The sequence below is a fragment of the Nannobrachium achirus genome (genome assembly GCF_963921795.1).
Source record: "Nannobrachium achirus genome assembly, chromosome: 10".
NCBI classification, from domain to species: domain Eukaryota; kingdom Metazoa; phylum Chordata; class Actinopteri; order Myctophiformes; family Myctophidae; genus Nannobrachium; species Nannobrachium achirus.
The window spans coordinates 21537658-21550900 of NC_137819.1; the positions used below are offsets into that span (position 1 = coordinate 21537658).

The 13243-nt window shown below is 45.7% G+C and overlaps 1 protein-coding gene across 1 annotated transcript in view; it reads left to right on the forward strand.

Annotated features, from left to right (window-relative positions):
• LOC308292900 (transcription factor Sox-9-A-like) overlaps positions 1-4263 on the forward strand; it is a gene marked incomplete at both ends in the record, with an annotated part of 5644 nt that extends 1381 nt beyond the window's left edge. Inside the window, 3 exons of the mRNA XM_080735323.1 lie at positions 1425-1690; positions 2488-2861; positions 3751-4263. Coding sequence (XP_080591449.1) covers positions 1425-1690; positions 2488-2861; positions 3751-4263 — 1153 coding nt within the window. The remainder of the gene's footprint in view (positions 1-1424; positions 1691-2487; positions 2862-3750) is intronic.
• Between the last annotated feature and the right edge of the window lie 8980 nt (positions 4264-13243).

Here is a 13243-nt window from a genome sequence, read left to right on the forward strand (position 1 = left end):
TCGAGTACAAAAGTATCGGTATCAAAATGCACTTGAAGTACCACAAGTAGAAAGTTGCCTACTCGTTATGCAGAATGTCCCGTTTCTCAAGTTTTCAAAATGTTTAAAATGTCTAAAAGTCTTTTGAAAATAGCATATCTACAAGCTCACAATGCGTCGCATTGCGACACATTGTGAGCTTGAAGATCGGCTATGGCCGAAATGTCAATGGGGTTGAAGTGGTGGTCATGTATGTTTTGTAATAATAGTCACAATCTACAAAGTAACTAGCAGTAACTACAGTTTTCAAATAATTGTATATGAGTAATAGTACAATATTTCCCTCTGAGATGTAGTGGAGTAGACACAAGAAAAAAGTACTGAAAATTGGAAATACTCCAGTAACTAAATGTACCTCAAAATTGTACTTAAGTACAATACTTTAACCACTATATGGTTTACCGGAGTTCCTCAGGGCTCTCTACCTAGGTCTTGTATCTCTGCTGAAAATAGGAATGTTCAAGCTCACTGCTATTTTCCTGCAAAAGTCTTCCTCACAATAAGGATGCTGGGACGCACACACACACACACACACACACACACACACACACACACACACACACACACACACACACACACACACACACACACACACACACACACACACACACTTGTGCTCATTACACACGGGTTGTGGTTGCATCCATTGCATGAAACTTGTATTATTTGCTGACTCATGTACATTTTTGCTGTCTGTCACTGTAACTGCCCAAGAATGCCTTGATTGATTGACGGCTATTAATTATTTGCTGACGAGGCTGGAACCTCGTGGCTGGAGTTGCGGTTATCATGCTGTGAATTTTAGGGCTGTTGAGGGGTAGGGCTGTTATCCACGTTTATCCACAGGTTCAAGAAGAGAGAGCTATATGTATATTCCTCAATCTCCGAATGCGATAGCGTCTGTAACTACACCTCCTGGAAGCCGAGAAAGGAAGCTGTCATCTGTTTCTCAATTACGTTCATGAAAATATTTTTGAACATATCTTTAAAACATATAATATATTTTTGAACTTCCATTTCTGCTAAGCCGCTTTCACTCGTTACATTTAGAGTAGGGTAAATTGATGGGATTGCCATGACGAAATGGAAGCGTGAGGTATTCATGGGTTTCATTTGTAGTCCTACAGCGGCCATGTTGAGGACCAACACAGGTGTTCTGATTGACATAGAACATTTAGTTCTATGCCAATCAGACAATTGAAACACCCTATGTTGGTCCCCAACATGGACGGTGTAGGACTACAAATGAAACCCAAGAATTGGGCATAGCAGTGGGCAAGGTTTTCTGGTTAGTGAATTTTGATTATCGCGATGATATCGTATAAATCAATTTTTGGTCACAATAATCGTGACATGAAATGTCATCCCTATACGCTCCGTCCCAGGCTGCTGAACGAGGGCGAGAAGCGTCCGTTCGTGGAGGAGGCGGAGCGGCTGCGGGTGCAGCACAAGAAGGACCACCCAGACTACAAGTACCAGCCCCGCCGCCGCAAGAGCCTGAAGGGCGGCCAGGGCGAGGCGGAGGAGGACGGCGACACCACGGCCACGCACGTCAGCATCTCCCCCAGCGCCATCTTCAAGGCCCTGCAGCGCGCCGACGCCTCCCCCAGCTCCAGCATGAGCGACGTGCACTCGCCGGGAGAGCACACAGGTGTGTGTGTGTGTGTGTGTGTGTGCGCGCGTGCGTCTGAGTGTGCGTGTGTGTGTGTGATTGAATGGGGGGAGAGGCAAAGTGAGTCCGAGAGAGATAAGGGGGATAGAGGCTATGCGCATGCATGAAGTGAATGGCAAATCAAGTGGCAAATCGAGTGTTAAAGTGAGCGGCAAAGTGACTTTAACGTTGTTTAATGCAATCAGATAGGACTATTTTGCCACTCAGTAGGTGTTCTATCATAACTTCCGGGTATGATGATGATGTCACGCGCATTACCTCTATATTGGCCTTAGATCAGTGGCATTTCGGGTTTATGATCCAGTTGCCTCCCATCTGTCATTGCATCTCCCTTTCACCCTCATATACAATATTTTATCTTCCCTTGCTTTATTTTACGTGAAATTCAAGAGCTCGGATTCAACTCTTCAAGTAGAAAATGAACAGGTGGGCGCTCGTGTGGCACAGAGAGTAGGAGAGTCTAGGGGTTTAGAATCCACTGCGGTGCATCCAGTTTGCCGATCGCACACAATTGGCCACGCTAGGGGAGAGGCCGGGCGGAGAGGGTGAAATTAGTCAATTCACATACTCCTTCAGGGTGGGGTGGAGCCTCAGCGGAAGTTGCTGAATCCTCCCAGTTGGGGCTCCTCACCGGCAGGGGGGAATTGGCATAGTGATTAATGGGAAGAAAAATGGGGTAAAAAAAGAATGGCTATTCAAAATGTATAAGAAAATTAACAACCCAGTCTTACTCTACCATCTCTACCACCTCTCTCTCACTCTCCCCCTCCCCTCAGGCTCCCAAGGACCCCCGACGCCTCCCGCCACCCCCAAGACGGACGCGGTGGGCTCCGTGAAGCTGGACCTGAAGCGCGAGGCGGGCGGGGCGTGCGGTGGAGGAGGGGGCGGAGTCACTCTGGTGCGCTCGCCGGCCGAGGCCGGCTGCCCCACCTCCTCCTCCTCCGCCTCCTCCCTCCCTCGCCAGCTCAACATCGACTTCGGCGACGTGGACATCGGCGAGCTGAGCTCCGACGTCATCTCACACATCGAGCAGTTCGACGTCAACGAGTTCGACCAGTACCTGCCGCCCAACGGGCCGCACCCGCTGGCCTACACCGCCAGCTACAGCATCAGCACCATGGCGGCGGGGGGCAACGCTCTCGGCCCACAGGTAAGGTTTACATGATGGAATACTTATCGCAAATAATTTGCGATTAAAGATTTGATTGTGTTTTTGTCGTTGACAATTACATTTGTGATTGGCTTGTAGGCTTTGAAGTTGCACATGGCAGATATATGACACATAAACCTAAATATACAAGGAAATCACTGACATTTTTGACAACTTTATACTTAAAAAAGAACATTGATAGTGGAAATGGCCGATCTACAAGTTCACAACGCGTCACATTTTTTAACATTTTTGAAAATATATCAACATGGAAATGATTATGATGATTGTGACAAAATGATTGCGATTATGTCAAATAATTGCGAAAGTAATAAGTAATAACACAAGTATTTTCAGCTTTAGCTCTATCTCAGGTACGACTAATATGCACAGTTTGTACACAGTAATGGTAAATGCTGTTTGCTTCAGTTAACTCTTAAAAGGGGGAATCCATAACAACTGAAATCAATAAGCAGAATCAAAATGAATGAACTCCTAACGACGCCCATCCCTGCCTAGAGCTGTCACGATTACAAATTTAAATTGACGATTAATTGTCACACAAATAATTTGCGATTAACGATTTAATTGTGTTTTTGGCATTGAAGACTAGAACATATGAATACAAATTGAATTTCTGTTTGCCATTTAGGCTTCATAATCACAAACTGCACAGGGCAGATTACTGACATATTTAATCATTTTATACTTATAATAAAAACTGAAATAGCTGATGTACAAGCTAAGCTTGTAGATCTGCTATTTTTCCCATTTTTCAACATGGAAGCGATTGTGACGATTATGTGAAATAATTGTGATTATGTCTAATAATTGCGATTAGACAACTATTATTATGTAATAATTGTGACACGCCCCTCCCTGCCGGCAGGCTTGGCTCCCTAAGAACCACACCCAGCAGCAGCAGAACCACACCCTGACCAGCCTGGGCGGAGCCTCTGGCTCGGAGGCGGGGCCCAGGACCCACATCAAGACGGAGCAGCTGAGCCCCAGCCGCTACGGCGAGCAGCCGCACGCCTCCTCCCCACAGCACGCTCCCTACTCCGCCTCCTTCAACCTCCACTCCTCCCACTACAGCCCCGCCTCCTCCTCCTCAAGCTCCTCCTCCTCCTCGTCTACGTACCCGCCCGCCATCGCCGTCTCCCGGCCGCAGTACGAGTACTCCGACCACCAGGGCGGCGGCACCCCGGGCGCCTCCTCCTACTATGGCCAGGGGCTGTACTCAGCGTCGTTCGGCGGCTACATGGGGAGCCCCGCCTCCCAGAGGCCCATGTACACGCCCATCGCCGACACCACGGGCGTCCCGTCTGTGTCGCCGAGCGGCCACAGCCCGCCGCAGCACTGGGAGCAGCCGCCCGTCTACACCCAGCTCACCAGGCCGTGAGGGACCCGGAAACCGTTGTTGGGGGGTTGGGAGCCATTTGTGGGTCGCGGACACAATTTTTATGGGTCCCTTATTTTTTTTTCCCGTTTCCTACGTTTTGTTTTTAATTATTTATTTCAGATATTTTAAAAAAAATACCCCCAAAAAAACAACACATTTGCATGTATAAAAAACATATATATTTTTTTTTAAGTAATTTCATGAATAAATAAAAGAAAATAAATTAGGAAACAAATGTTTCAGAAGTAGTGAACATAGCCGATCTACAAGCTCAGAATGTGGAGCGATGCGAAGCATTCTGAGCTTTTGATCAGCTATTTTCACTAGTCTGTGTCACAGGCAAATGTCTAATTTCTCTTTTGGGTCTCGAGCTAAAAAAGTTTGGGAACCACTGTCCTACAACACCGATTTCCATTGTTTTGTACGCTTTTTCTTTGTCTTTATTTGATTGGATTCTTTCTTATTTTTTAACCTCTTTAAAGTCATAATGGGTAAAATTCATTTCAGTAGTGTTTTTGGCAACACCTCTGGTAGCTCTGTTGTCATTGCGGCGTTTGTAAATACATTAGTACTGCTCCAAAGATATTGCTGCATGGTCCTAGCGCCGGAGAATATGTAGGAACGCAAAAGTATCAGAAATGGTATTTATTAACAAAAAAAGTTTCGATTTATGTAGGATGTGTTTTGTGTAAAAGGTTTCACAGTATGTCTTAAAAGCCAGCCTAGTTGTGCACATGTAATGCAACTGAAATGCAGGTGGGCAACTAAAGTATAAAACAAGCGAAAACCTTTGAATAAATACAGTTACACACAAGCGCCTACGTACGTGCACTATGCACACATATCCATGCACACATTCCAAGGCTGAATCGGACACTTGAATTGAAAACTGAAGAAGAAGAAGGGAAGGGGAAGTCAGAAGGGTCGGGACTCGTGATTGGCTCACGCCGTGCCTTATTGTGTTATATCAGAAACATATCTATTTTTTAGAAAAGTCATTACAGATGTTAAAAGAATCCTCTGTGAGGACTTATTGATTGTTTTGATTTTAATAGTTGATATTGCATTAGGTACCATGTTTTCATTATTATTATTATTATTATTATTTCTGTTTTTGTTTATAATCCAGGGTTTGGGAGTGAGAGGTTCTGTTTGTTAGTTATTTGTACTTGTAGATATTGGTTGGGAGGGCCAGATCACCGGTGAGCGGTAGGAAATTCTCTGGTGGAATTTTGTACTGGCGAGATTCTCACATTTAGTTTGTTGTTGTGTTTGCTTTGTCCCGTTACTGTCGGGTAGAAACCTTGTGTCAACGTATTTCTTTTGTTCTCCATAAATGAATGCCTTACCCGCAAAAGCATAACAAATAGACAATCCACAAACTCATAAAAGTATCGCAATGCGTTGCTCTGGTGTTTTAGAAGACTTTTACAAGTGACAGTTGTGAAGTGTGTCTGAGGGTTTTATAGATATTAATCAAATGAAAGGTATTAGCAAGAGCTTGTGACTAAATAATAACTGCATTGGATCTATCTGACACAAGTCTTCCACCTGACAGTAACTCTTTCGGCAACATTCCATGCCATTTGAGGTGCATTATTTCTATTTATGCTGTATGCAAATGCGTTTCTTTTTCCCCCCCTCCTTCATTTGATGTAGATTTGTCCAGTTCTCACATGTTGTTAAGAAAAGTTATGTAATAATAATTATAATTATTCTGTTTGGCTAGATTAGAGAACTGCGGGATTATAGCGTGTTAGTGTGTGTGTGTGTGTGTGTGTGTGTGTGTGTGTGTGTGTGTGTGTGTGTGTGTGTGTGTGTGTGTGTGTGTGTCCGATGTTTCCTGTTGAGATTGGCACATTTCACCCAGGTTTTTTTCCTTTCACTCACGTCACTTTGTCTGCTGACCTCACTCAGCAATAAAATAAACAGAAAATAAAAATAAAACAATTCACAGGAGGCAAGCAGTGGTCACCCCATGATGTGCACTGCAATGTAGTTTCAAATGCACCGCTTATTTGAGAGTAAAAAAAGAAAAAAGACCTGTGTGACATGTGTGATCTTGGCAGGTCGCCCCAGGAAATGTGCCAATCTCAACGGGAAACAACGGTATGCGGGGGTGTGTGCACGTGTCTCTGTGTCTGTGTGCTTGCAATATGTGTGTGTGTGTGTGTGTGTGTGTGTGTGTGTGTGTGTGCGCGTGTGTGTGTGTGTGTGTGTGTGTGTGTGTGTGTGTGTGTGTGTGTGCGTGTGCGTGTGATTCCTCACTTTGATGGCATGTGTCTGACAGCAACAGGAAGTCACCTTTGACCCCTGGGGGGGGGGGGGGAGACACATGCTGGCTGTCTTTTCCACCCTCACCCGGCCCCATTCCATGTGTCTCCATCACTTTGAAAACCTTTAATTTATTTATGAGCTCTGTTTATTTCATAATGTCTAAAGTAATTATTTTTTTGCGTAAGTATTCTTATAACTAATAAATTGTATTTATATTATTTGTATTCATGTCGCATTTGTGTTCTCTTTTGTGGAGTCTCGTCTTGCTGCCGAGATTCTTTGTGAATTTACTTTTTTGAATTTTGTCTCAGCTACCCCTGTTACTGAACAAACACTAATATAGCAATGATATGAACATAGAGATACGTAACTATAGTAAGCCGCCTCAGGGGGACAAGCAACCGCGAGGTCGCGCCATGTCTTGGCCATCTGGCCAGTGATGTATATTGGTTGGTTAGATTAGACTACAGACAGGGATCTCCATGTATGGGCATAAAAGGGATTGTATGTATGATGTCAGATGTCATAGACGTATTCATTGAGAAACTTCAGCTCAGAATAACCATTTACCATTTATTGCAATGATATTGCATTCAGTTTGGCGGTGTAAAGGTGGTTGCACACTGCTGCGTTTTTCGGGCCGAATATCGGAGTGAATTTCGGAGCACGCAAATAAAAAAATCAACCTCACGTTATGTCAGTCACGTTTGCACACTGCCTCCCGTTTCGCGCTCCACTCAGTCCCTTGCTCTCTCTATCTCTCTCTCTCTCCTTGCCCTGAAAAACGCATTTCGCAACGAAAAACGCAGCAGTGTGCAACCAGCTTAACTCTGCTCATGTGATATAACAGTTTTATCGGTGTACCCATATCCTAACACAGAATCTGATATCACAAACCCCTAGAGCAAAGCATAACATAACATAACATAACATTATATGCACATAACACTGAACCTTCAGTAGAATGATGTAATATATCACATATCATAATCAATCCATAGAAAGACAATACAATCCACAATCAAGCATTAACAAATGGAACTACATCTATGCATAAAGGGAGGAGGCCGGGGAGGGTGGAGGGATTTTGCCTGAGATGCACTGTGGGTAAGAGGGCGTCTACAAGTTAGTTTGTAGCAACAGACTGCATTTGTGGGAGTATGAATTAATTAAGTTGTTAGCGAATGAATGAGGGGGGATCCATGGATAGCATGTTAACTTTCTGCCTTTGTCTACATGAACTAACGCTGCACTGAATTTATAAGCACATCATGCGTCCCTGGTTATATTCTAATATATACTGTATATTATGAAAATACTTGAGGTTTGAGAGAGCCTGGAAGTGAAAAAGTGATAGAAGATGGATAGGGCGTGCATGTGTGTGCGCGTGCATGTGAGATTTGAATGCAGGACTTTTGATAAAGTCCAAAGTTTGAATACCTCTCACACCACTGCGAGACAGTGTGTGTGTGTGTGTGTGTGTGTGTATGTGTGCGTGCGTGCGTGTGTGCGTGCGTGCGTGCGTGCGCGCGTGCGTGCGTGCATGTGTGTGCGTGCTGTACCACACACTCACAGAGCGCATACCACAGCGACCACATTATGTCTCACACGGACTGATATTAAAACCCAAACATCGTGCACAGCACAGACCTCCATGCCTCCCACCTCCTCAAGATGCTGCAGAGACCAGAGAGACGTGGCGAGAGCAGATGGCCAAGAGAGATCTGGAACCAGCCAATCATCCCTCTGATTGTGTGCGTGCGTGCGTGTGCCTGCGTGCGTGCGTGCGGGCGTGTGTGTGTGTGTGTGCGCAGAGAGAGACAGAATACTGTGTGCAAGAGTGTGTGTATGCTGCTGTGTCTTGGCATCTGATTACATGTGTGCTTGTATACGGTATGTGCACGCCTGTCCTTTTGCCTCTATGTCTGTGTTTGAGTGTGTGTTTGAGTGTGTGTGCGTGTGTGCGTGCGTGTGTGTGTGTGTTGTTCCTTGGACACAGATGACAAAATACTCCAATATTTGTCTGAGATAGAGAGACAGACGCAGACAGACAGACAGACAGACAGACAGACAGACAGACAGACAGACAGACAGACAGACAGACAGAGAGAGAGAGAGAGAGAGAGAGAGAGAGAGAGAGAGAGTGAGAGAAAGAGAGAGAGTGAGAGTCTTAAAGTCTTAGAGACCAGGGTCTAGTTTCACAGCCCTCAATCCACCTTGAGCCCCTGCATAGAGCAGACTAAACAACAAGCCAAGACCTCCCCCCCCCCCCCCCCCCCAACATCTCAGCCAACAGACGCATTACTTGCCGATGACCCTGGCCCGCCGCCAAGACCCCCCCCAGCCTCTTCAGCCAATCCACACGCTGCTTACTGACTGACGACCCCTGGCGCAGGTCACACCGTACTGAGCATGTGGCGTTCAGCGCAGACAGTCATCAGGCCAGATACACGCAGACGCAGAGCCTGCTTGCACGGAGACGACCGCTTGAACTACAGCATGCCTCTTCTGGGGGTAACATCCTCCAAAAAGAAATAGCAGATCTACAAGCTCATTGAGTCATTGATTCTTAGGGGGGCACGGTGGTGCCGTCTGTCGCCTCACAGTGAGAAGGTCGTGGGTTTGATTCCCAGCATGCAGTAATACTGGTCTCTGATGGAAGGGAATAACGTGTTCCTTCTACGTGCTACAGTACGTCCTACTGTGGAAGCCCCTGTCAGGTTATTAGAAGCGGCCTGCTCACTCCTCATGCACTGAAGGAAGCATGAGCACAGTTCGGGGTCCTCCCCAGGTTGGCAGAGGGAGAGCAGCGCCAAGGATTACAGTTTAGGTAATTGGCACTGGGTGAAACATGGGTTAAAAGAGAATCATTCTTTCTTTTGTCTAAAGGGGAGCACACACTGGACGCGGCCGGCTGCGCAGCGTCGCGGTATTGACGCACGTGAAGTGCCGCGTGGTAAGCCCAACTGGATGCGGCGCGCTGCCACACAGCACATCCATTTTCCCCAGTGGGGAGAACCATTGGAGAACATGTTCACCGCGCGGCAACGCTGGAAAAATAGAACAACAGCGTATTGGCGCGGCAGGCGAGGAGGCAGACCCGCGTCTGATGCCGCCGGTGTGGGTTAGTTCATTGAAAATAATGGGGCTGTATGTTTTGACGCGTCACTTCCGTGCCGCCTTCGCGTCGCCTCCGCGTCCGGTGTGTGTTCACCTTAAGTATGATATTGTCTCTTTTGGGTGGAACCTCATGTCTTCCTTACTTTTCAGGATTCAGCAGATCGACAAGCTCGAACCGTGTCGTTTTGCGCTGTGTTTCAAGCTTGTAGATCTGCTACTTTTGATACTTTAGTTTGACGCTGTAATGTTAGTGTGATCAAGTATGGGCATTCATTTACAAAACAAACCCACAAAAAGTTAAAATATGTTGAATATGTTGAAGTTTCTGCCCTATAGCAACGAGTAAGTATAAAGTATATTAAAAAAAATCGAAATACCCAATTCGAGTCAAATTGCACTTCAGCCAAGTACTTGAGTAATTGTACTTAGTTATTTTCCACCGCATGCATCTCACTTTCTTGTAGTTTTTTTCCAGTCGATACGTGACTAGTCATCCGTCCACAGCTTCCTTGACGGCTTTCCATCACGTGAGGCTGTGTGGTCTGACGGTCAGTGTTTATACTGAGATGTAATGATGACAAACAGAGACGCGTTTTACTGGAAGTAGTGGAAGACGAGGTACCCTGATTTAACCACTTAAACCCTCTGTTCTGAGCTGAGCGGTATAACTGTACTTGGACTGTTATATTTTCTCCAGCCATATAGCCTACCTATGTTTCCTGTTGAGATTGGCTCATTTCACCCAGGTTTTTTTTTCCTCTCACTCACGTCACTGTGTCTGCTGACCTCACTCAGCAACAAAATAAACAGAAAATAAACAAAAACTAAAATAAAACAATGCACAGGAGGCAAGCAGTGATCACCCCATGATGTGCACTGCAATGTAGTTTCAAATGCACCGCTTATTTGAGAGTAAAAAAGAAAAAAAAGACCTGTGTGACATGATGACGTGATCTTGGCAGGTTGCCCCAGGAAATGTGCCAATCTCAACAGGAAACAACGGTACAAGCCATATATTGCTTGTACTGTACAGATGTGCCATTTCAAAACTTCACACGTCCTGCTATTGGCGAGACAGTAGATTTCCAGTGGATTGGCAGAACACTGAGCTTGTAGATCAGCTATTTGTGCTATGGCCTTCTCGGGCTTCGAAGTTTAAATCTACCGACTGTATGAAGGTGGATTCTGCTTCTCAATGGGAATGGAGTGGTTTCTTGCCATTTGCCATTTTGGGTATGCGGCCAGGTCTAGGCATGGCTCAGGGAGGAGGACGCCCCTGCCATGCATAGTCCACTATGGGCATCCTAGGGGTGCGATAGGCCTAGTGGTGTGCGTGCGTGTGTGTGCGTGTGTGTGTGTGTGTGTGTGTGTGTGTGTGTGTGTGTGTGTGTGTGTGTGTGTGTGTGTGTGTGTGATCCATATGATGAAACTCATATTTGTATTATTAGATGTATGCTCTAATGTAATGTATTCTTGTGTTTGCTGGACTCTTGGAAGAGTAGCCGATGGCTAAAAGAGATCCAAATAAAAATCTAATCAAATCAAATCAAATTTGCAGATTTCTGGCAAAAGAAGAAGAAACTTGTGGTAAAAAGCAGTAAAGCCTGAAGACTTGAAATGGCACATCTGTTGCTACAAGCCATGTAGTAAATAATAGTCATATAGTAAATAAATCAAGTGAGTAAGTGAAGTAAAAACCTCTAAATTGTACTTAAGTAGATGTACTTGAATAAATATTTCCTACCACCGGCCAATGTTTACACTGAGTTGTCATGGCGACAATAGGAAAGAGGTGTTTTACTGGAAGTATACTAGCGGGGTTGGGGGGGGGGGGGGGGGGGGGGGGGGTAGTAATTATTGTAACCCAAGAAGTCAGTGTGGGTTGAAGGTCGAAGTTAGCATATATACGGTAGCACATTCATTCCATCTAAAGTGTGTGTGTGTGCGTGCGTGCGTGCGTGCGTGCGTGCGTGCGTGCGTGCGTGTGTGCGCGCGTGCGTGCATGTGTGCGTGCGTCCGTGCGTGTCGCTACAGTTCCATATGAATGCATCAGTCATGTTGAATCAGTTCTATTAGAGCTATAATACAAACCATACTGTAACCTGTCGACCCCAACGTATAACACCCTGAACAACCCACCACGGCATTCTGTATCATGCTGTCTGTCTCCCTATACACTGTCTGTCTCTCAGCTGTCCTATGTCTGTCTCTCCTACACTTTTTCACTCTCAGCTGTCCTACTGTCTTCCTCTCCTCCTGTCTCCCTGTCAGCTGTCCTACTGTTTGTCTCTCCTACTGTCTCCCTCGCAGTTGTCCTATTTTACAATTCCTAGCTTTCCTATTGTCGGTCTCTCCTACTGTCTCTCTCTAAGCTGTCCTACTGTCTGTCTCTCCTACGCTGTCTCCCTCTCTTAGCTGTCCTACTGGTAGATGCGAGGGAGACGGTCCAGGTGAGACAGACAGTAGGAAAGCTGAGAGGGAGACAGCGTCATATAGGAGAGACAGACAGTATATAGGAAAGCTGAGAGGTAGACTGCGACAGCGTCATATATAGGATAGACAGACAGTAGGAAAGCTGAGATGGAGACAGCGTTATATAGAGACAGACAGGAAGGTTGAGAGGGAGACACAGTTATAGAGACAGTAACAGACAGTAGGAAAGCTGAGAGGGAGACAGCGTCATATAGGAGAGACAGACAGTAGGAAAGCTGAGAGGGAGGAGTGTGTGGTCAGTCAACGCTATACCGTATATCGAAACCACTGGTGTTTCCAGTTATGGGTAGAGTCAGATAGAATCAACCAGGGTAAGTTGACTAACCAGCGCCACATGCAATTTAATCCCAAAATACACACGTCAAAATAATGTAAGCACTGTTTCCTCGTGGCTATAGCTTGAACTGCTGCAGGTTTATTTATGTGTGTGTGTGTGCGTGCGTGCGTGTGTGTGTCCTGTTAGATTGAGTTGCATGTACGGTACAATGGGCAGTGTACATGCACACACACATGCGTGAGCACAGGAACATGCATATTGTCACTGTCGGGCAGAAACCTTGTATCTCCATCAGGTTTCAAATTTGTTCGTTTTCTTCACAAAGTAAAGCCCTGCTTCATCATGCAAGGCTGTCGCACAAAAGTAGTGAAAACAGCAGATCTACAAGCACACAACGTCTCGCGGTGCGAGGCGTTGTGTGCTTGTAGATCTGCAGTTTTCACTTGTTTAAATCATTTTTAAAATGATAAATACAAAGCGAACGGTTTTGGACCTACAAGGTCTCCACCCGACAACGATGATATACAGCCAGCCAACAGAGAGGTAAAACTAGACCAGGTCACCTGGTCGTGCCAGACCCGCAATGAAAACTAGTATGGCACTGAACTAACACATGAACACACAGGATTTTATAGTCTCAGCAACAAAGCGTAGTGAGCTTGTAGATCGACTGTTTTGACTAGTATGGCACTGAACTAACACATGAACACACAGGATTGTATAGGCTGAGCAGCTGGAAATGTTTGTGAGCTTGTAGATGGGCTGAGGAATTTATAGTGTCAGCAGCTCGTCAGCCAACTCAACTCAGCTGGA